The following is a 24,131-nucleotide window of genomic DNA, read 5'->3' on the forward strand; positions in this document are numbered from 1 at the left end:
TTCGGAGCGCAGAAAATCCGAAACCTTTCCTTGACAATCAATAGCATTACCTTGGCTGAATCCCCACTATCAACATCCTGGGGATTGGCATTGCTCAGAAACTGAACTGGATCAGCCATATATATACACATTCTGTGGCTGTACAAGAACAGGTCAGGACTTGTGCAGTGAATGACCCATCTCCTGACTCCTCATACCCTGTCACCACTGTGAAGGGAAAGTCTCCATTTGCCTGAAACAATGCAGCTCCATCAACATTTGAGAAGTTTGACACCACTCAAGATAAAGAAGGTTGCCTGATTGACACCCTATCCACCAACTTCCACATTAACTCCCCCCCCACCCCCATCACTGACAGCAGACTGTACCATCTATAAGATGTAATGCAGTAACTTACCAAGGTTTGTCTGTTTGACAGCATATTCTCTCTCTCTCTCCCCTCCATCTCATTTCCCCTTCCTCCTATTTGCCTCATTATTTCTTGCCCCTTTCGTTATGATCGTGTTAAAAGCCCCTCTAGATCCTTAAAGAGATGAAGGACACTGGAATATCCTTGAGGTTATTTATTATTCTTGGGGGAAGTGTGAGGGACAGAATCCTCAGGAGTACCTGGAAACCTCTCACTGGATGTTCCTCTGGGCTCCGAGCCCCACACTTCCTCGGGCTCCGCCTTTCCGGCACAATTTCTCAGGGCCCAGGCTGGAGCTCAGCGGCACTAAAAGGCGGCAGATTCCCAGGTGAGTCTCCGCTGCCCTCAGTCTACGGGAGCGGAACCGAAGGGAGTACCCGGAACGATTCTCCGGAGCTCCCTTTTGCCGACGGAAACCGGAGAGCGGTAACACGACCGGAAATCAGGGCCTGAGGTGGGAGCGCGAGTGGTATAATACCCCACAGCAACCGGACAGACCTCTTTAACAATCGGGAATCCCCATAGCAACCATATAGACCCTCCTTAGGGATCACCATAGCAACTGGAGAGACCACCATTAACAATCAGGGGAATCCCCATAGCGACCATAGAGACTCCCTTAGGGATCCCCATAGCAACCGGAGCGACCCCCTTAACAATCAGGGGAATCCCCATAGCAACCGGAGAGACCCCCATTAACAATCGGGAATCCTCATAGCGACCCCCTTAGGGATCCCCATAGCAACCATACAGACCTCCTAAGCGATCCCTATAACAACCGGAGATACCCCTTAACAACTGGGAATCCCCGTAGTAACCATAGAGACCCCCTTAGGGATCCCCATAGCAACCAGAGAGACCCCCTTTGCAGCTGGAGCGTCCCCCTTAGCACTGAACAACCCTTAGTGACTAGGGTGACGCCCACCCCCAGCAACCTGTCATAGAAATATAGAATCCCCACAGTGCAGAAAAAGACCATTTGGCCCATCGAGTTAGCTGATCCTTGGCCTCAGCACTGCCACAAACTCAATTCACCAGCCACCACCTCAGACTGACTTGGAGCCCAAGGTGACGGGTCAATGTGAAAGATCTCATAGAACTGCTTTGCATAAGAAAAGGGGTGTTATACCCGGTGCTCTGGTTGATATTTGTCTCTCATTCAGCATCATGAAAACAGATTGTCTGGACCTTGTTGTTTACAGGACTTGCCGTGCAAAAATTGCCCGTTGTGTTTCCTGCATTACAACATGATGTCCTCTCAGTAAAAGTACTTGATTGTGAAGCACTTTAAGACCTGTGTTTAAAAAAAAGATGCTGTATAAATGTAAGTCTTCCATTGATGCTGCCCTTCAGTCATATTAAGCCAAGTTCCAGTCTGCCTACATGCATGCATGTAGAGAATCATATGGGCCTCTTTGGAAAATTGATGCTCGAGCTGACATCAACCTGAAATAAGATCATCACATTATTGATTTGTGTTTTTTTTCTGGATTCTCACTGTATGCAACCTGTCTGACCCATTTGCTTCACTAACAATAATAAGGTTTTCCTGAAGTAAAGTTCTTGGCTGTTAAGCACCTTGAAAAACGCTGAACATAAAATGACCCATTTTAACATACTTCTTTTTGCTTTCTATTTGCATCCTTAAAGCTACAAACAAATCTATCTTCAGTAAAATCTGCTGACCCGCAAATAGTATACTTAATGCACTGAGCCACCAGATCCAAATTCAATGATTTCTGCCTGTTTCCATCAGCGCAGCAAAATATCCATTATGTTCGTGTACTGGATAAGCAATACTTGTTTCCTGTGTGACAGGCTGCAGGAAGTTCTGGTGGTTAAGAACACTCCATAAGAAAGATCTCCTGGTCTTTAGCTGTTGCTTATTGTAGAGTAAGCACTGAGACTGCTAACCCATTCAACTTATGATGTCTGGAAAATAAACTCCGTGTTAACCAGTAGAAAGACCAATTTTACTAGATTTTCATTGATAGGATTTTAGGAAACCTAGCCCAGAAAATTTACTTGGTGTGTGAAAGCTGCAGTTCAGTTGGATTATCATTGCACAAAGGAAACTTTTGCCAGTCTGGTGAATTAGTCCCTTGTGTTTGGCAGTCGTCTGTTGTTTGTTGTCTAAACATTTCTAAGCAAAAGTTCAACATTTGAAAGTGTTTCAATTTCTGGATTTTCTTGCAACCAAAATGTAATCATTCAATCCTCTATTCCACTTTGTAATCCAGACCCATTTTCTGCCATAACCCTGTTAAATTTTGCACTTGTTAGAAGTCACAACCTAATTAGTTTCCACAGTGAGATGCAATATCAAAATTCCTTCCTTATAATATAATGTTCCTTCATTACCAACTGTATCTCTCAATCTAGCTACTCTCTGATGCTGTTTGTGACTTGGCATCCTATTTGGCCCTGGATTAGTATCCAACTACATATCCACTCTGTAGCCAAGACCACCTACTTTTACCCTTGTATCATCAATCTCCATCCCTGGCTCATCCCTTAGCTCAACTATAGCTGTAAATGTTATCTAGGCCTTTGCTACCTCAAGGCTTTAACTGTACCAATGCTAGGCTGTCCACTTTCCAAGCTCCATAAATGTGAAATTATTCCAAAATCGCTGTCCATAACTTGGGTTGTACAAAGTCCAATTCGCTCATTACCCCTGAGCACACTGATGTGTATTGCTACTGTTTGACAGAACTTCATTTCTACAATTTTCCTCCAAGTTTTCTTCTCTGATTGTGACTCTGTACATTTCTGTAATGACCTGCAGTCCTGCAATCTTCAAAGAACTCTACACTTCTCCATTTCTGACCTCTTGCTCAATCCTGATTTTAATCACTCCAGCAGTGGTAGATCAGAACGTGTCATAAATTCTTTTGTGATTTGATGTCAAATTTTGTTCCTTAGCACGCCTTTGAAGTGCGGTGGGATGTTTCAGTACAGTGATGTGGCTAAGTAAGTGTAAGTTGTTGGACTGACAACCTGAATTCAAGTTCCTTTTTTTTCCAGTGAGTAATGGTAGTGAAGAAGTGACATTTACAAGACTCATGGCAGACAAAAGACAGCGGGCAAGGGTGCAAGGTGCATGGGCAGACCCCAATAGGACCACTGTAAGATCACATCAAGGTACAGAAACTCTTTTAAAGGGATGGGTTTATTTGTGATGCAAAATGACTGCTATCATGGAGAAATCTAAAGATGTGTTTACATATTGGGATGCATGAAAGATCTATGGTTTACCAAAATAAATAAACTGGAGAGAGCATAATCTGAGTTTTGCCCGGTGTTTTGCTTGTTTCAATGAGGAGAAATTCTCTACCCAGAGAGTACTGAGCCTGTGGAATTCTCTGCCACTGAAAGCGATTAAGACCACAACATTGAATGTTTTCAAGAAGGAGTTAGATATGGTTCTCAGGCCTAAAGGGATCAAAGGGCATGGGGGAGAAAGGGAGACTTGGATGATCAACCGTGATCATATTGAAGGTGGAACAGGCTTTAAGGGCCACATGGCCTATTCCTGCTCCTGTTTTCTATGTTTTCCATGTTTATGAAACTACTCCATTCCAGTGTTCTTATCTGCTCACTGACTGCCTTAATGCTTTAAGACTACTGACAGATAAGGAATGTTCATAGTGAGGTGCAGGTGCCTGGGGTAGACAAAGTCAGAAATCATACGACAGCAGGTCAGACAGCATCCAAGGAGCAAGAAAGTCAATGTTTCGGACCAAAACCCTTTGTCAACACTGGGGAGAGGGAGGGGAGTGCAGAAGTAAATAGAGGGATGGGGGTAGAGCTGGGGGAAGAGTATGTGGGATGGTGATAGGTGGATGCAGTTAGGAGGTTATTGTGATTGGTTAGTGGAAAGGATGGATCGGATAGGTGAGTGGGAAGATGGACAGGTAGGTCAGGGAGGCAAGGAGGAGGGGGAGTACTGGACATGGGATAAGGCTGGGGGGTGGAGGGATTTTGAAGCTGGTCAAGTCAATATTGAGGCCATTGGGCTGTAAGCTCTCAAGGCGAAATATCAGGTGTTGTTCCTCCAGTTTATGTTTGACCTGACTCTGACAGTGGAGGAGGCCAACGATGGACATGTCACCAGGGAGTGGGAGCGGGAATTAAAATGGATGGCATCTGGAAGGTCAGGTGGGTTGATTAGTGCAGAGCGCAGATGTTCCATGAACTGGTCCCCAAGTCTGTGTTTGGTCTTCCCGATATAGAGGAGACCATATTGGCAGCAAATGATACAATAGATCAGGTTGGATGACGTGCAGGTGAATCTCTGTTGGAGCTGGAAGGATTGTTTGGGGCCTTGGACAGAGGTGAGAGGGGAGGTGTAGGGGTAGGTGTTGCTGCTCTTGCAGTTGCAGGGAAAGGTACTGGGTGTGATGGAGAAGTTGGTCGGGAGTGTAGAGCTGACAAGGGAGTCATGGAGTGAATGGTCCATGCGGAAAGTGGATAGGGGTGGGAAAGGAAATATCTTTTTGGTGGCAGGGTCTGATTGTAGGTGGCAGAAATGTCAGAGGATGATGCATTGGATTTGGAGGTTGGTGGGGTGGTACGTAAAGACTAAGGGGAGTCTATCCTTATTGTTGTTGGGGAGAGGGGTTTAGAGGGCAGAAGTGTGAGAAATGGAGACATGCGTTTGAGGGCCTCCTTAATTACAGAGGAGAGGAAAGTACGGTCCCATCCTCTCTAATTAAAGACTCCTACTTTAGGGACCTTAGTGCTTTGTCATTTGAGTTCACCGGTCTTGCTTGGATCACCAGAGGAACAGGAGTCTATTTCCTTTCCTCTTCTCTCCACAGTTCTTTCTTTGCTTGAGGACAGAACTTGCCCAGAATGATTGAAGCATTGATGTGTAACAATGTACACAGGATGGAACACACAGGCTTCCTGGTCAAAAATATCAGATAACAGTTGTGGAGGAGAAAGAATGACTGGAGCAAATTTGAGACTAAAATTCTCAAATCTTTTATGACAAGTGATGGGATGTTTACCTTGCACAAGTTGCCCAGAAGAGGTATATATTTTGATGGGTTTTAGTACTCAAATAATTAATGATTTTACTAATGTTTTGATGTCAGTATAACTTTGCATGGTTTGTGCTGTCACATCTACCTTTTGTTGCTTTTTGGACAGTATATATGTTATCAAGTGCCTTATTTAGCAAAATATGACATCGAAGCAGCATTCACAGGTCCAAATGATACATCAACACATCTTCTGTAGAGTCAGTAGAATTTCTGCACCATAAGGAAAGTAGAACATATTATCAAAAGAGTATGAGATAACAAGGTGTAGAGCTGGATGAACACAGCAGGCCAAGCAGCATCAGAGGAGCAGGAAGGCTGACGTTTTGGGCCTAGACCCTTCTTCAGAAATGGGGGAGGGGAAGGGGGTTCTGAAATAAATAGGGAGAGACGGGGAGGCGGATAGAAGATGGATAGAGGAGAAGATAGGTGGAGAGGAGACAGACAGGTCAAAGAGGCGGGGATGGAGCCAGTAAAGATGAGTGTAGGTGGGGAGTTAGGGAGGAGACAGGTCAGTCCAGGGAGGACGGACAGGTCATGGGGGCCGGATGAGGTTAGTAGGTAGGGGATGTCTACATTCAAAAACCCCAACCGTGACAATGTCTACATTCAGAAAACCTGCCTACAGAACTGGATCATTCCCAATGGACTACAGTCCACATTTAGGCCTTCCCAATTTGGCCCCAACCGTGACAATGTCTACATTCAGAAAACACCTCCTACCTACTAACCTCATCCCGCCCCCTTGACCTGTCCGTCCTTCCTGGACTGACCTATCTCCTCCCTAGCTCCCCACCTACACTCACCTTTACTGGCTCCATCCCCGCCTCTTTGACCTGTCTGTCACCTCTCTACCTATCTTCTCCTCTATCCATCTTCCCTCTCTCCTTATTTATTTCAGAACCCCCTTCCCCTCCCCCATTTCTGAAGAAGGGTCTAGGCCCCAAACGTCAGCCTTCCTGCTCCTCTGATGCTGCTTGGCCTGCTGTGTTCATCCAGCTCTACACCTTGTTATCTCAGATTCTCCAGCATCTGCAGTTCCTCCTACCCCTATCAAAAGAGTATACTTGGTTTCTCAATTTTCAAACATGCTTAAAATTATTCAGTGCAGCAATTGTATGTTAAATCATCTTGTTTTGAAGATTTTGTTCCCCCTCCCACTCCTTCTTTGAGCCTCCCACACAAGTGATCTGTTCCAGCTCTCTTATAGATGGTAGTCCAGAATAAATCGTTTTTGATTTTTCCTGTAGGAAGATGGTTAGCTATGGCTTTGCCCTTTTCCTCCCTTTTGAGTTTTATACTGGAAATGCGAATATTTATTCTACAGTTTCAAAGCATTGTTTCTTTTTTCATTCATTAACAGGATGTGAGTGTTGCTGGATAAAGCTAGCATTTATTGCCAGCCCCTAATTGCCCTTAAAAGTGGTGTAGCTGAGCCACCTTCTTGAATTGTTGCTGTTGATGTCATGAAAGTGCACCCAGAGTGCTGTTGGAGAGGGAGTTCCAGTATTTTGACCCAGTGACGATGAAAGCGCAGTGGTATGTTTCTAAGTTGAGATGGTGTGTGGCTCGGAGGGGAACATGCAGGTGGTGGTGTTCCTGAGTATCTGCTGCCCTTGTGGACATACTGGGAAATTTTCAACATTTCTGGGTAGGTGCCAGTGTTGCAGCGATACTGGAACAGCTTGGCTAGGGGTATGGCTAGTTGTGGGATGCAGTCTTTGTTACTATTGTCAGAATATTGTCAGGGTCCCCAGCTGTTACACCTAGATCAAGTATCCAGTGCCTTCAGCCATTTCATATGGTATGATTTGAATTGACTGAAGCCTGGCATCTTAGATACTGCAGTCCTCAGAGTTGGATCATTTACTCAGCATCTCTGGATGAAGATGGATGTAAAGGCAGCACTTATCTCCACAAGGAATGTGCAGTGGTCACTGTTACTAATGTTGTCATACTACTGGTAGATTAGTGAGGATGAGGTCAAAAGCATTTTTCCCTCTTGTTGGTTCCTTCATGACCTACTGTACACCTCGTCTAAAAGCTGTGTCCTTTAGGACTTGCCAGCTTGGTCTTCCAAACTACTCATGGTAATAGATATTGAAGTTCTTCACCCAGGGTGTATTCTGCAGTCTGGTCACCTTCAGTGTTTCCACAAAGTGCTGAGGAGAATTGATGCATTAGCTGTGTGCTAATTAGCAGGAAGTTTCCTTGCTCATGTTTGACCTGATACCATGAGATTTTATAGACTCCTCAGCTAATGTTGGGGGCTCCCAGGACAACTCCCTATCAACCATAAACCACTATGTTACCACCTCTGGTGGATCTGGCCTACCGGTGGGACAGGAAATATCCACGGATGGTGCTGATGGTGTCTGGGGTATTGTAATGTATGATGCCACGAGTATGGATATGTCAAGCTATTGTGAAACAGCTCTCCCAATTTTGGCACATACCCCCAGATGTTGAGAGGGAGGACTTTGCAGTGTCATAGAGTTATAGAATCCTCACAGTGTGGAAAGAGGTGTTGCAAAGCTGAGTAAAGTAATTATGAGGTGGAATGCAGGAAGCTAAAACGTGTGGTCCTGGATCTGGACGGTTCGAGTCCGGGATCTGAACGGATTTGGACAGATTCACATAGACTTGTGAATTTGTGTCCTGGGTCTTTAAATAAAACTTAGGTAAGAAAAATCTGCTAAATTTCAGTTACATGTGGTAGGTTAAATTAAAAGTGAGGGAAATAGCTCTTAACATTGCTAAAGAGATTCTGGGATTTGAAGATGCTTCCCAAATTTTCCAAGAAAGCTTAGAAAGACAGAGGAAGGATATACTTTTAGAATTAGCAAACAGGTTAAATTTGGGTTTAACAAGGAATAAAAGGAAAGCTGAAATTGTATTGGAGTTAAATCAAGCACTTGGGTACATCAGAGAAGCAGGCAAGTGCAGTGGAGTTAGAAAAACCTAGATTTCAAATGAGACAACTGGAGTTAGAGAATGAAAGGAAGGTGAGAGAGTTTGAATTACGGTTAGAAGCAGAGGAAAGAGAAAGAGAGAGAGAAAAGAGGAACATAGAAAGAGAGACCGAAGAAAGGAAAAGAATGTTCAAGTTGGAAAAGATGAAGTTGGAACTTGAAGCAAAAAGACTTCAAATGGCAGAAGGAGAAGTAAAAGATAGAAGTGAGGATGAGGAAATCCATCGTAGCCAAAGACATGGTAGGGATATATAAAACATGTTAAAACATTGCCAAAATTTGATGAAAAAAATGTAGAAGCCTTTTTCATTTCATTGAGAAACTGGCTAGGCAGATGAATTGGCCAGAGGATATATGGGTAATGTTAATTCAGACTAAGTTGGTAGGCAGGGCTAGTGAGGTGTTTGCAGTGCTGTCAGATGAGATGTCAAGAGATTATGAAGAGGTCAAACAGGTTATCTTGAGTGTCTACGAATTGGTACCAGAAGCATATAGACAACGGTTCAGAAACATAAAGAAAGAACCAGGTCAGAGTTATGTTGAGTTTGAAAGAATTAAACAGAGCACATTCAATAAATGGGTGAGAGAATTAATGATAGAAAAGACAAATGAGGATCTTAGAGAGATTATTCTGCTGGAGGAGTTTTAAAAATTCACTTCCAGAGATGATAAGAACTCATATTGAGGAACAGAATGTTACCAAAGTAAGAAGAGCTGCAGAGTTGGCGGATATGTATTAGTCAATATATGAAATTTAGCTTCTGACAGCAATTTCATTCCATGAGGGATAGAAATTAGGAAAAAGGGAGACCCTTCAATGAGAAACAAGAAGTAGATCACACCTGGAGCAGTTTACCACAGGTGAAAAAAGAAACCTAAGAAGGTGAAAAGGAGGCAAGAGGCCTCAGGTGTTTTCACTGTAATGGAGTGGGACACATAAAGATCTACTGCCAGTGGTTTAAGAAAGGCACTGGAAAAAGATGTTTTCACTGCCATATGGTGGGACACGTAAGGTCACAGTGCTGGTGGTTTCAGAAAGGCTATAGGAAAAAGGTGTTTTAACTGCCATAACGTGGGACACATAGTCACAGTGCTGGTGGTTGAAGAATGGCACTGGGAAGAAGAAGTGGTAAAAGAGGCTGAACATGTGGGATTATTTAAGGTAGTAAAGGAAATCCCAAAAGGAGTCGAGTAGCTGCAGGAGAGTGCACAGCCTAGTCATGGACTGGATAGTGAGACAGTGTCCGATCTCTACAAAGACTTCACCTCTATGGGTAAAGTATATTCAGGAAGAACAGGGGGAGAAGGTAAAAAAGTTACAATTACGGGAGCTGGTCAGTCTCTATTAGTAAGAGATGAAAGTATTTGCACTCCTTCTGAAATGTTACCCAAGAGAGCAGTATCTGTGGAATAGATGGACAGAAATCTAGCATTCTCCTGAGTAAGATCAGGTAGGAAAGTCCAATCAAGACCGGAGAAGTGAAAGTGGGAGTGATTGAAAGAGTGTCAATTCCAGGAATTCAGTTTGTTCTCGGAAACAACGTGGCAGGAACAAAAGTGGTAGTGGCACCCCCTGTAGTGGAGAAGCCAAAGGAAAAACAGAGAACTGAGGAGTTAAAAGAAAAATACCCTGGAATTTTTCTGGATTGTGTGGTGACAAGATCCCACAGTCAAAAGTTAAAGCAAGAGGGGAAAACCAAAGAGAAAGACAAAGGAGTTGACGTCCAGTTAGCTGACACCCTGTTTGACAAAATGGTAAAGGAAGAACCTAAACAGGTGGAGGATCAGGCAGAGGTGTTTAGTTCTGAAAGACTACTGGAGTTACAACAAAAAGATGAGACAATAAAGGACCTATATCATAAAGCTTGCACAGAAAAGGAATCAGAATGTATTCCCGAGTGTTATTATCTCAAGGGTAGAATGCTAAGTCAAAAATAGAGACCTCGGCAGGTTAGTGTAGAGGAGAAATGCGCCGAAGTGCACCAGACTGTGTTGCTGGTAGCATACAGACAGGAAGTATTATGGGTAGCAGAGGTAGGTGGTCATCTAGGCGTGAGGAAGTCTCAGGCTAAAATACAAAAGCACTTTTATTGGTCTGGATTGCATGTAGATGTAGTTGAATTTTGCCGTACCTGTCATACATGTCAGACGATAGGAAAGCCTCAGGCTGTGATAAAAACAGCACCTTTGATGCCAATTCCTGCATTTGAAGAACCTTTCAAACGGGTAATGATTGATTGTATAGGTCCCTTCCCTAGAACCAAAAGTGGGAACCAGTATTAGCTAACCATAGTCGATGTATCTAACAGATTTCTGCAGGCCATTTCATTATGGAGTGTCAAGGCAAAAAGGGTTGTGGAAGAGTTGGTTGCTTTCTTTACACGCTATGGCCTACGCAGGGAGATTCAGTCAGACCAAGGGTCCAATTTTACTGCCAAACTCTTTAAGGAGGTCATGGATAGTTTAGGCATCAAACACTTTAAATCAAGTGCGTATCATACTGAATCCCAGGGAGCATTGGAAAGGTGGTGTCAGACCCTAAAAACTCTGCTGAGGGCTTATTGCCAGGATTACCCAAATGATTGGAATGAAGGTATCCCATTTATATTGTTTGCCATTAGAGATGCCCAAATGAATCAACTCAGTTTACTCTATTTGAATTGATATTTGGACACAAAGTGAGAGGGCCTTTAAAGTTAATTAAGGAAAAGTTGATAGGTCCGAAGTCAGAGATCTCATTGTTGGATTAGGTATCTGAGGTGAGAGAAAGATTAAACAGAGTAGGTGAATTAGCTAGACTACATTTGAAGGTGACAGAGCATTTGATGAAGCAAGAAGCAGATAAGAAATCTAAAATTCCAATGTTGGGGATAAAGTATCGGTGTTGTTACTAGTGGTAGGAAACCCCTTCAAAGCAAGGTTTAGTGGCGCCTATCAGTTTGAGAAGAAGTTGAGTCAGGTGAATTCTCTGGTAATGAAGCCAGATAGATAAAAGCTTTATTGGGTATGTCATGTGAATATGTTGAAACCCGACTATGATAGGGACAGGGAACCGGAGAAACAGGTATTAGTTACTAACCCTCGGAGTGAGGAATCAGCATCCAAATCATTTGATTTTGATGTGCCTCAAAGTAAGTTAAGTATTGAGGAAGGTCTTAGAGAATGGGATAGGATAGTGAGCTGTCTGTCTCAGGAACAGAGGACTGAATTGAAAGGCTTGTTACAGAAATATGAGGACAACTGTGGGAATAAAGTGGGGAGGACTAGTACTATAATTCATGAGGTTGAAGTAGGGGATGCTGTTCCAATAAAAACAACACCCCTATGGGCTTAATCCTCTTAAAGCTGCACAGGTACAAAAGAAAGTAGAAACAATGCTGCAAGAGGATGGCATCGAGCCGAGTCAAAGTGAATGGAGTTTGCAGATCGTGTTGGTTCCGAAGCCTAATGGTTCTCAGTGGTTCTGCGTGGATTATCGGAAGGTCACTGGTGTAACTAAATCAGACTCATACCCAATTCCAAGGCTGGAGGACTGTGTGGAAAAAGTTGGACAAGCCACGTATATCATCAAATTGGACTTACTCCGTGGTTACTGGCAAGTACCTTTGCCTGTGAGAGCAAAAGAAGTTTCTGCATTTGTGACACTAAATGGGCTGTATCAATTCAAAGTAATGCCCTTTGGTATGAAGAATGCCACATTTCAAAGACTTGTGAACAGAGTTGTGGCAGGATTGAACCATTGTGCCGTCTGTATAGATGACGTTGTGATCTTTAGCCACTCATGGAAAAATCACGTGGTCATTTGGCAGAGGTCTTTGAAAGACTACAGGAGGCAAAACTAGTTATAACCTTAGCATAGACTGAATTCACGAAGGCAGAAATGATGTTCTTGGGACAGAACATCAGACATGGAAGGATGACTCCAAGGAACATAAAGACAAAGGCCATTGAGGAACTTCCAAGACCATCCTCAAAGAAAGAGGTACTTCAATTTTTGGGGACTGAACGGATTCTATTGGAAGTTTGTGCCAAACTTTAGCGTGGTCGCACCACTGACAGAATTGCTAAAGAAGAACACAACATTTCGGTGGACAGAACAATGCCAGGAGGCGTTTGAGAATTTAAAAGCCGTATTAACCACGCACCAGTTTTAGCTACATCAAACTTCTCAAAACCCTTTAAAGTCGCTATCAATGCCAACGATATAGGGACCAGAAACAAAGTTGCTGGAAAAGCTCAGCAGGTCTGGCAGCATCTGTGAAGGAGAAAACAGAGTTAACGTTTCGGGTCTGGTGATCCTTCCTCAGAACTTCCAGCGATATAGGGGTTGGAGTTGTTCGATGTAGGAGGTTGAATGGCAGAATTGAAAGGCCAATTGAATATTTTCAAAGAGACTCAATGTTCATCAGAGAAAATACTCCACTGTTGAAAAAGAATTATTACGTTTGGTACTGGCCTTACAACATTTTAAGGTTTATATTTTGAGCAGTATTTTGGAAACGGTTGTGTATACAGACCACAACCCTGTCACTTTTTTGGAAAAATGTATGGACAAAAATATGTGACTATTTCACTGGAGTCTTATGTTACAAGCTTTTAACTTACAAATTGTACATATTGCAGGACGGAAAAACGTTGTTGCTGATGCGTTATGCGAGTTTAAAGAAAATGTGTAGAAGAGATTGGACCATACCGGTTCTATGTTATATATATTTGAATTAGTGTGAAAGGTATAAGTTTAGAGTACTGAACTATGTATTTTGTGGTAATAGGATTAAGATTTAGAAAGGAAAAAATGAAGCCATATTTTCATAATGATGGTTTATTATTTTTCTTAAGGGAGAAGATGTTATGAAGTTGGGTAGAGTAATTGTGAGGAGGAAGGCAGGAAGCTAAAATGTGTGGTTCCTTTTAAGAGCTTTGTCTGTACTTACATACATTTTTTTAAAGAATTCTATGTCTATGCATGCTCACAGAGGGAGGCGATGACCTCATGGTATTATTGCTGGACGGTTAAGCCAGGGACCCAGGTAGCATTATGGAGACACTGGTTCAAATCCGCCATGGCAGATGGTGGAATTTGAAATCAATAAAATATCTGGAATTGAGAATCCATTGTCGATTGTCAGAAAAACCCATCTGGTTCACTAATGTCCATTAGGGAAGGAAACTGCCATCTTTACCTGATCTGGCCTACATGTGACTCCAGCAATGTGGTTGACTCTGAACTGCCCTATGGGCAATTAGGGATGGGCAATAAATGCTGCTTAGCCAGCAACGCCCTCATCCCATTAATAAATAAAGTTAAAAAAAAAGCAGCTGAAGTTGCCAGTACAGAGAGCCTCAAAAAGTGAAACAAGTGTATCAGAAATGCCTTACAGGTGGCAGGCAAAACAGCAGTCTTGCTTTGATGTGGCAAGAACTGCAGATGCTGGAGTCAGAGATAACAAAGTGTGGAGCTGGAGGAACACAGCAGGCCAGGCCAGGGACTGAAGAAGGGTCCCGACCCAAAACGTCAACTTTCCTGCTCCTCTGATGCAGCCTGGCCTGCTGTGTTCCTCCAGCTCCACACTTTGTAGTCTTGTTTTGATGTTGTGACGAGTTTGAATTTGGCCAATTAATTTAAAACCAAACTTAGTGATTCAAAGCCAATTGAATTTAAATCTGATAGTGATGACAACCTAAAACCAATCATATCGTAAGAATTTGATTATGTCATTACGGATATATAAGACGAGGGCATTTGGAAAATCAAGAAGAGCCAACTGTACTCCTGTGTTTTAGTTTAATTATCAGATGGGTTTGGCCATTCCCCGTCGTAACAGAGGCTATTCGGGCCATCAGGTCTGTACCAACTGTCTGAGGAGCATCCCACCTTGATTTAGTCCCTTGCCGTATCCCATCACCCCACATTTACCCTGGTTAATCCACCCAACCTTTTTTTTATCTTTATTCATTCACGGGACGAGGGCGTCACTGGCCAGGCAGCATTTATTGCCCATCCCTAATTGCCCAGAGGGCAGTAAAGAGTCACCCACATTGCTGTGGGTCTGGAGTCACATGTAGGCCAGACCAGGTAAGGATGGCGGTTTCCTTCCCTAAAGGACATTAGTGAACCAGATGGGTTTTTCCGACAATCGGCAATGGATTCATGGTCACCATTAGACTCTTAATTCCAGATTTCTTTTTTTCAATTCAATTTTCTCCATCTGCCATGAATTGAACTCGGGTCTTCAGAACATTACCTGGGTCTCTGGATTAACAGTCCAGCAATTATACCACTAGGTCATTGCCTCCCCACCAATACATCCAAAAACACTATGAACTATTTCAGCATGACCATCCATTTAAACTGCACATCTTTGGGCTGTGGGAGGAAACTGGAGCACCTGGCAGAAACCCACACAGATACAAGGAAAACGTGCAAATGTCAGACAGACAGTCACCCAAGGCTAGAATCGAATCTGGGTTCCTGGAGCTGTGAATCAGCATTGCTAACCACTGAGTCATTGTGCCACCCAGGTCAACAGAGCTAAGCGTGCCATTATTGTTTCCAATGCCTAGGTTGATCATTGGTGATTCATCTGCCGTCATTCCTTTTCACAGATTTTGTGATGGTTAGGTGGTTAGTGTCTTGCTGGGCCATTTCAGAAAACAGTTAAGAGTCAACCACGTTCCTGTTCTGGTAGATTAAAATGTGGACAAGATCAGGTGAGGATAGCAGATTTTCCTTTCTAAGACATATCGGTGAACCAGATGGGTTCTTATGAGACTAGACAATGGTGTCATCGTCACCATCGCACCTTTCAAGATTTATTAATTGAATTCTGCATTTCACTATTGGCCTGTGATTGATGAACCCAGAGCATTAGCCTCAGCCTCTGGGTTACTCACTCAGGGAGGTTACCACTATTTCACCATCACCAGGTTTAGATGCTATGGGAAGGATAGAAAGAGCGGCAAGAGAGGAGGGGGAGTGGTGTTTCTGATTAAGGAAACCATTACCGCTGAAATTAGAGAGGACATTTCTGAGGGGTCATCCAGTGAAACTATATGGGTAGAAATTAGAAAGGGATGATCACCTTGATTTGATTGAGCTATATGTACTATATATGTCCCCCAATAATCAAAGCAAAACTGAGGAGCAAATACATAGAGAGATCTCAGATATACGTAAGAATAATGGGGTTGTAATAGTAGCTGATTTTAATTTCCAAACTCTGAATGGGATTGCCATGGTGTAAAAGGCTTAGATGGTGAGGAATTTGTTACATGTGTTCAAGAAAATTTTCTTTTATCAATATGTAAAATTGCAACAGTTAAAAGACATCTGGACAAGTACATTAGAAGGAAAGGTTTGGAGGGATATGGGCCAAACGCAGACAAGTGGGACTAGTTTAGTTTAGGAACATGGTTGGCGTGGACTATTTGGACAGAGGGGTCTGTTTCCATGCTGTATGACTCTATGATACTTCCATCTCAGACCATAAGATGTTGGAGCAGAAGAAGGCCATTCAATGAGATCATGGCTGATCTGAAAATCCTGAATTCCAGTTTCCCACATCTCTTGAATCCCTTATGATCAAAAATCTGTCTTTATTAACCCTGAACTGACCTAGCCTCTATACCCTGTGTAGTAAGGAATTCCACAGATTGACTATCCTCTGAAAAAAAAATTCTTCCTCATCTTTGACTTAAATGGGTGACTCTTTACTCCAAGATTATGCCCTCTAGTCCTGGAGTCTTCCATAAGAAGGAAAATCAACTCAGCATCTACTCTGGGAAATTGTGTCTCAGTAACTTGATTGAGTTTTTTGAAGAAGTAACGAAGAGGATTGATGAGGGCAGAGTGGTGGATATGATCTATATAGACTTCAGTAAGGCATCCAACAAGGTTCCTCATGGTAGACTGGTTAGCAAGGTTAGATCGGAATAGAGGGAGAACAAGCTATTTGGATACAGAGATAGTAGGAACTGCAGATGCTGGAGAATCTGAGATAACAAGGTGTAGAGCTGGATGAACACAGCAGGCCAAGCAGCATCATAGGAGCAGGAAGGCTGACGTTTTGGGCCGAGACCCTTCTTCAGAAATGGGGGAGGTGAAGGGGGTTTTGAAATAAATAGGGAGAGAGGGGGAGGCGGATAGAAGATGGATAGAGGAGAAGATAGGTGGAGAGGAAACAGACAGGTCAAAGAGGCGGGGATGGAGCCAGTAAAGGTGAGTGTAGGTGGGGAACTAGGGAGGAGATAGGTCAGACCAGGGAGGACGGACTGGTCAAGGGGGCGGGATGAGGTTAGTAGGTAGGAGATGGGGGTGCAGCTTGAGGTGGGAGGAAGAACAGGTTAGGGAGGCAGGGACGAGCTGGGCTGGTTTTGGGATGCGGTAGAGAGAGGGGAGATTTTGAAGCTTGTGAAATCCACGTTGATACCATTGGGCTGCAGGGTTCCCAAGCGGAATATGAGTTGCTGTTCCTGCAACCTTTGGGTGGCATCGTTGTGGCACTGCAGGAGGCCCAGGAAGGACATGTCGTGTGAGGAATGGGAGGGGGAGTTGAAATGGTTCGCGACTGGGAGGTGCAGTTGTTTATTGCGAACCGAGTGTAGATGTTCTGCAAAGCGGTCCCCAAGCCTCCGCTTGGTTTCCCCGATGTAGAGGAGGCCACAACGGGTACAGCGGATGCAGTATACCACATTAGCAGATGTGCAGGTGAACATCTGCTTGATGTGGAAAGTCTTCTTGGGGCCTGGGATGGGGATGAGGGAGGAGGTGTGGGGGCAGGTGTAGCACTTCCTCCGGTTGCAGGGAAAAGTGCCGGGTGTGGTGGGGCTGGAGGGGAGTGTGGAGCGGACAAGGGAGTCACGGAGAGAGTGGTCCCTCCGGAAAGCAGATAAGGGTGGGGAGGGAGAAATGTCTTTGGTGGTGGGGTCGAATTGCAGATGGCGGAAGTGTCGGAGGATGATGCATTGGATCCGGAGGTTGGTGCGGTGGTACGTGAGGATGAGGGGGATTCTTTTTTGGTTGTTATTGCGGGGACGGGGTGTGAGGGATGAGTTGTGGGAAATGCAGGAAACACGGTGGAGGGCGTTCTCGAGCACTGAGGGGGAGAAGTTGCGGTCCTTGAAAAACGAGGACATCTGAGATGTACGGGAGTGGAATGCCTCATCCTGGGAGCAGATGCGGCGGAGGCGAAGGAATTGGGAATAGGGGATAGCATTTTTGCAGGAAGGTGGGTGGGAGGAGGAGTATTCTAGGTAGCTGTGGCAGTCGGTGGGCTTGAAATGAATATCGGTTTCTAGGTGGTTGCCCGATATGGAGACAGAGAGGTCCAGGAAGGGAAGAGAGGTGTTAGAGATGGTCCAGGTAAACTTAAGGTTGGGGTGGAAGGTGTTAGTGAAGTGGATGAACTGTTCGAGCTCCTCGTGGGAGCACAAGGCGGTGCCGATACAGTCATCAATGTAACGGAGGAAGAGGTGGGGTTTAGGGTCACTGTAGGTACGGAAGAGGGATTGTTCCACGTAACCTACAAAGAGGCAGGCGTAGCTTGGGCCCATGCGGGTACGCATGGCCACCCCCTTTGTCTGTAGGAAGTGGGAGGAATTGAAAGAGAAGTTGTTAAGGGTGAGGACGAGTTTGGCTAAGCGGATGAGGTTGTCAGCGGAGGGGGACTGGTTGGGCCTGCGGGACAGGAAGAAGCAGAGGGCCTTTAGGCCATCTGTATGGGGAATGCAGGTGTATAGGATAAAGATGAGGTGTTGGGGACCGGGGAATTGGAAGTTCTGGAGGAGGTGGAGGACATGGGTGGTGTCACGGACGTAGATAGGGAGTTCCTAGACAAAGGGGGAGAAAATGGAGTCCAGATAGTTGGAGATAAGTTCGGTGAGGCAGGAGCAGGTGGTGACAATGGGTTGACCAGGGCATTCAGGTTTGTGGATTTTGGGAAGGAGATAGAAGTGGGCGGTGCGGGGTTGGGGAACGATGAGGTTGGAGGCCGTGGGTGGGAGGTCACCTGAGGTGATGAGGTTGTTGATGGTTTGGTGCTCGGGGGTGGGGTCATGATCAAGGGGGCGGTAGGAGGAGGTGTCGGAGAGTTGGCGCCTGGCCTCAGCAATGTAGAGGTCGGTGCGCCATACTACAACTGCGTCTCCCTTGTCCGCGGGTTTTATGGTGAGATTGGGATTGGAGCGGAGGGCTGCACGTTCTACGGGAGAGAGGTTGGATTGGGTGAGAGGGGTGGAGAGGTTGAGGCGATTGATGTCTCGACGGCAGTTGGAGATGAAGAGGTCGAGGGAGGGTAGGAGGCCTTGGGGTGGTGTCCAGGAGGAGGGGGTGTGTTGGAGGCGGGAGAAGGGGTCAGTGGAGGGAGGGTTAGGTTCACGGTTGAAGAAGTAAGCGGGGAGGCAGAGGCGGCGGAAAAACTGCTCTATGTCCAAACGTGACCGGTATTCATTGATGTGTGGGTGGACGGGGACAAAGGTGAGCCCTTTACTGAGGACTGACCGTTCGTGCTCAGTAAGGGGGAGGTCTGGGGGGATTGTGATGACTCGGCAGGGCTGGGTGTTGCTGTCTCCTCTGGAGCTGCTGGCTGTGGAGGCTGTGGGCGGAGCGACGTCGGCGTCAGCGGTGGACGGGGTTGCGTCGGCGTCGGTGGTGGATGGGGTTGCGTCGGCGTCGGCGGTGGGCGGAGTTGCATCGGCATCGGTGATGGGCGGAGCGGCGTTGGCGGTGGGCGGAGCGGGGTAGGCGGCGGCAGCAGTGGTGACGGTAGGCACGTCTTCAGTGTCTGTGGTGTTGGTCTCGGAAATGGAGGCAGTGGCATCAGCAGTGATGGCGTTCGCTGTCCCGGAAGTGGGGAACCCGGCAGTGGCGGATGTGACGTAATCTGTGGGTGCTCCGACAGTGGCCACATGGCCAATGGCGGCGGGCACATTGTGGGGAAGGTCCTGGGTACGGCTGGGGATTTGGGAGGTGGAGGAAGCCCGTTTTGGGTGGCAGGCACCAGTAAGTTTACTGTACTTACGGTTTTTAGTGTCCAATAAAGCTGAGTAGAATTGTGAGTTCAGGTTGTGGATCCTACGAAGAATAAAAAACAGGAGAGGTCCTTTGCAGGTCTGGGAGAGGGAGGCTCTGAGCTGGGGTAGGCTTGATTGTAGTGCCCGGAGATGCCGGCGCATTGCTGCGAGTGTGTGTTTCAGGAGTCGCAGGGAGAAACGCTTCTGAGGGATCTCAATGCTATGAATGTAGACATTGTCACAGCCGGGGCCAAATTGGGAAGGCCTGAATGTGGACTGTAGTTCATTGGGGATGATCTGGTTCCGTAGGCAGGTACTAAGAAAGGTGATGTGGCTGTAGTACCTGGTTTGCTTCAGGACATGGTCGAGCAGTTTCAAGGTCGAAGAGATGACGAGAGAGTTGCAGTGGGAGAGAGATCCCCTGAGGTTTGTCCGGAGGGAGGAGGGTAACTTCTTCAGGCTAGGCATCCTTAGAAGAGGCTTCGCAGTGGGGTTAAAATTGTATCAGAGATAGTAGGAACTGCAGACGCTGGAGAATCTGAGATAACAAGGTGTAGAGCTGGATGGATACAGAACTGGCTTGAAGGTAGAAGACAGAGTGAACTTAGGAGGTATGGTTATTACGTTTGCAGATGACACCGAAGTTAGAGGTGTAGTGAGCAGTGAAGAAGATTACCTCAGAGTACAACCAGATCTTGATCAGATGGGCCAATGGGCTGAGGAGTGGCAGACGGAGTTTAATTTAGATAAATGTGAGGTGCTGCATTTTGGAAAGGCAAATCAGGGCAGGACTTATACACTTAATGGTGAGGTCCTGGGATGTGTTTCTGAACAAAGAGACCTTGGAGTGCAGATTCATAGTTCCTTGAAAGTTGAGTCACAGGTAGATAGGATAGAGAAGAAAGCGTTTGGTATGCTTCCCTGTATTGGTCAGTGCGTTGAGTATAGGAACAAAAACAAAGTTGCTGGAAAAGCTCAGCAGGTCTGGCAGCATCTGTGAAGGAAAAAACAGAGTTAATGTTTCGGGTCCAGTGACCCTTCCTCAGAACTTGCTTTTCCAGCAACTTTGTTTTTGTTCCTGATTTACAGCATCCGCAGTTCTTTTGGCTTTCATTGAGTATAGGAGCTGGGAGGTCATGTTGCGGCTGTACAGGACATTGGTTAGGCCACTTTTGTGATTCTGTGTGCAATTCTGATCCCTCTGCTATAGGAAGGATGTTGTGAACTTGAAAGGGTTCAGAAAAGATTTGCAAGGATGTTGCCAGGGTTAGAGGGTTTGAGCTATAGGGAGAGGCTGAAATCAACTGGGGCTATTTTCCCTGGAGTGTCAGAGGCTGAGCAATGACCTTGTAAATGTTTATAAAATCATGAGGGTCATGGATAGGGTAAATAGACAACGTCTTTTCCCTGGGGTGGGAGAGTTCAAAACTAGGGGACACAGGTCTAAGGTGAGAGAGGAAAGATTTAAAAGAGACCTAAGAGGCAACCTTTTCATGCAGAGGGTGGTGCATCTGTGGAATGAGCTGCCAGATGAAGTGGTGGAGGCTGGTAGAATTACAACATTTAAAAGGCATCTGGGTGGGTATATGAATAGAAAGGGTTTAGAAGGATATGGGCCAAATACTGGCAAATGAGACTAGATTAATGTAGGATATCTGGTTGGCATGGACAAGTTGGACCCAAGGGTCTGATTCCGTGCTGTATATCTCTATGTCTCTAAGACTCTTTCAAGCTTTCTAATGATCTTGTGTGTTTCAATAGTGTCACCTCTCATTCTTCCAAACTCCAGTGAGTCCAGGCCCAACCTTCTCAAGCTGTCCTCTCTGGAGTGCCTCTCATGATGGTATATCCTACCTTTGCTACTGCATTGATTCCTTTGGCACACCACTAGTCACAGGTTGCAGACCGGAAAATGCTCCCTTTATCACAACTCTCCATATTCTATTAGTTAGCCAATCCTCAATATAATATTACTTCCCCAAGATCATTAGCTCTTGTCTTAGTACATAACTGAATGTATGGCACCTTATCAGATACCTTCTGCGAATCCAAATATATCACATCCCCTGCTTCCCCTTTATCTCCCCTGCTTGTTACATCTTCAGAATTTTTTATAAATTTGTGAGGCATGATTTCCCTTTCATTGATCCATGCTGACTTTGCTTGATTATAGTATGTATTGCTAAATGCTTTGCTATTAATCTTTTATAATAGACTCTAGCGTTTTCTCAGAATCTAAGTACTCCTGGAAGATTACTATCAGTGCACCCACTATCTCTGTAGCTAATTTATTGAATATCCTAGGATGCATCCCATTAGGTCCAGAGGACTTGTTGGTCTTTAGCACCATTAGTTTCCCTAATACTTTTTTCCTCTAGTGATAGTTTTATTTCTTTGCCCCATTTTGCCCTTTGATTTTTTAGTACTTTTGGAATGCACTTGGGCTCTTCTACTATAAGGTCTGATGCAAAGTATTTATTCAACTCATCTGCCATTTCCTGGTTCCCCATTTTTATTTTTCCCATCCTCATTTGCTAAGAGACCTGTGTTTACTTTGGCCCCTGTCTTTATGTACTTAAAGAAGCTCTTGCTACCCATCTTGATATTTTATTTTCTCCCTCTTTCTTTGGCCCTCTTTCATGGATTTTTTAAAAATCCCAAATCTTCTGGCTTACCATTAATCTGTGCCACATTGCATTTTTAAAAAATATTTTGATTTGACGCTATAATTAACTTTCCTAATTAATCATGGTTGGCTTATCCTCTTCCTAGAATCCTTCTTTCTCACATCTTTGCTGAGTCGTGAACTATTAAATGTCTACCATTGTTCCTCAACCATCATGGCTGCTAAACTCCTTCCCAGTCAACTCCAGCCAGCTTTGCCCTTGTCCTTTGAAATTACCTTTAAGTTTAAGGCAGTTGTTTCTAACTCAAGGTTCTCCTACTCAAACTGAATGCTAAATTCTACCATGTTGTGGTCATTGTTTGGTAGGGGTTATTTTAACCTGAGATAATTTATTAAACCTGGCTCATTGCACAAGACCAGATCCAAAAAATGGCCTGATCCCTGATTGGATCCATAATTTACTGTTCTACGTATCTTGTTCCATCTTTCCTAATCACGCAATCATTTGTTAGCAATATTTTATCAGTTCTGACAACGTCTGAACTTCTGATTCATCACTTTAGATGGTGAAGAACATGCTGTATATTTTTAATATCATGTTTTACATATCCAACTTCCAGTATATGAAATTTCTGCTATTTTGTGATTTTGTTTTGTGTCAATGTCAAGTATTTGAAAAGCTAAAAGTTGCAATACAAATTCTGCTATAGTTTGTGAGTATGTGCTTGTTTAACAGAATCCTAAAAGGTCAAACAATTGTGAGGTAGATCATCAACTTACACAGCATGGTGTGATGTTTCTTCTAGTTAGTGTAGGACATTCATAAAATGTACATTTTGATTTTAAAAGGCATGATATAATTGCAAACTGTCATTTATTCAAGAGAAGAGAGAAAGATGCGTTAATTACTTTTTTTCTTTCTAGAACCCATAATAATCCCTGTTCCATTTTGGTTGTCAAAGTGATTAAAGCCTTAAATGTTCCTCATATTCGCTCAGTTGCATGGTTACAATGCATATCCAGATGAGGGCACCAAGTGCTTAGCAACACCAACGACAGACTTGGCAAATCAAATTTTTGGAACAGTTGTTGCTGCTCGTTGTTTGTGTCTGTGAACCAAACACTATTGTGTCTGAAACAGACATTTTTGCTTTGATTCATGAATTAGTGTCAGGAGTTGGGAGATCTAACATCTTATCCAAAGAAGCACACTTTTCTTTTGTTGCTTTTGTGAGAATAGCTTTTTAAAAAAAGTTGTTTTCTTTCCTGAGTGAAGTTGGTGGGGGATGGTTTGTGGTTAAGAGGCCAGTTGAGGAAGATGTCACAAAATCATTTCTACTGACTATGTTCCACCAAAAAGAAGTAGTTGAATATGTCTACTGAGATAAGAACAAGTCATTGATATCAAAATAATTGGCTTGAGGCCCTTTTTGAAGAAAAAATATTCACGATAGAAACTTTAATATGAGACTGGACAAAAAGAGATCAATTTTTTAAACAGAGATATAATCATGTCACAACATACATCTTCATGGGTGAGTGCATGCAAACTTTTGACTTTTGAAATGTTGCATTTACGTGACTCCCTATATCTTTGGTGTACTTAGAATAGAAAATGCCAATTTAGAATATAAAGGAGGATTTTGTGTTTGTCATATTTGCATTTTAAAATGTAGTGTAACGTTTACTTTTAGTTCACAGAAATTCTTCAGAAAATGTTGCTGGAATACACCGGCTACCAAATCAACGAGCTGCAGCTGATGGAAGATTTGTCTTTCAAAATCCAACAGAGGTAATATAACAAATGAAATGTGTTTTTAAGTATGTGATCCTATCTTGCTCAGTACATTGCGTCCGATTTTTTTAGGCATTATGTGACAAAATCTACTGACGTACAGTACGTACCACTAATAACCAAAGTCGATGGGAATCAAATGTGCCTTTCGTGAGTAGAGACCAGCTTTTTATTTTGCTTGATGCAGATCAGCTACAGAGTTACCAGGCAGATCTCTGCATTCACTCCACAGGTAAACCATGAACACAAGGGAAGTACTTAACTTCTGCAG

The 24,131-nt window shown here is 44.2% G+C and overlaps 1 protein-coding gene across 1 annotated transcript in view; it reads left to right on the top strand.

Annotated features, from left to right (window-relative positions):
- The first annotated feature begins 517 nt into the window (after positions 1 to 517).
- alkbh3 (alkB homolog 3, alpha-ketoglutarate dependent dioxygenase) overlaps positions 518 to 24,131 on the top strand; it is a 60,767-nt gene continuing 37,153 nt past the window's right edge. Inside the window, exons 1-4 of the mRNA XM_048607361.1 lie at positions 518 to 737; positions 3,437 to 3,553; positions 23,760 to 23,857; positions 23,933 to 23,949. Coding sequence (XP_048463318.1) covers positions 533 to 737; positions 3,437 to 3,553; positions 23,760 to 23,857; positions 23,933 to 23,949 — 437 coding nt within the window. The 5' untranslated portion in view covers positions 518 to 532. The remainder of the gene's footprint in view (positions 738 to 3,436; positions 3,554 to 23,759; positions 23,858 to 23,932; positions 23,950 to 24,131) is intronic.

Source organism: Rhincodon typus, chromosome 17 (genome assembly GCF_021869965.1).
Source record: "Rhincodon typus isolate 14 chromosome 17, sRhiTyp1.1, whole genome shotgun sequence".
In the NCBI taxonomy this organism is placed as follows: Eukaryota; Metazoa; Chordata; class Chondrichthyes; order Orectolobiformes; family Rhincodontidae; genus Rhincodon; species Rhincodon typus.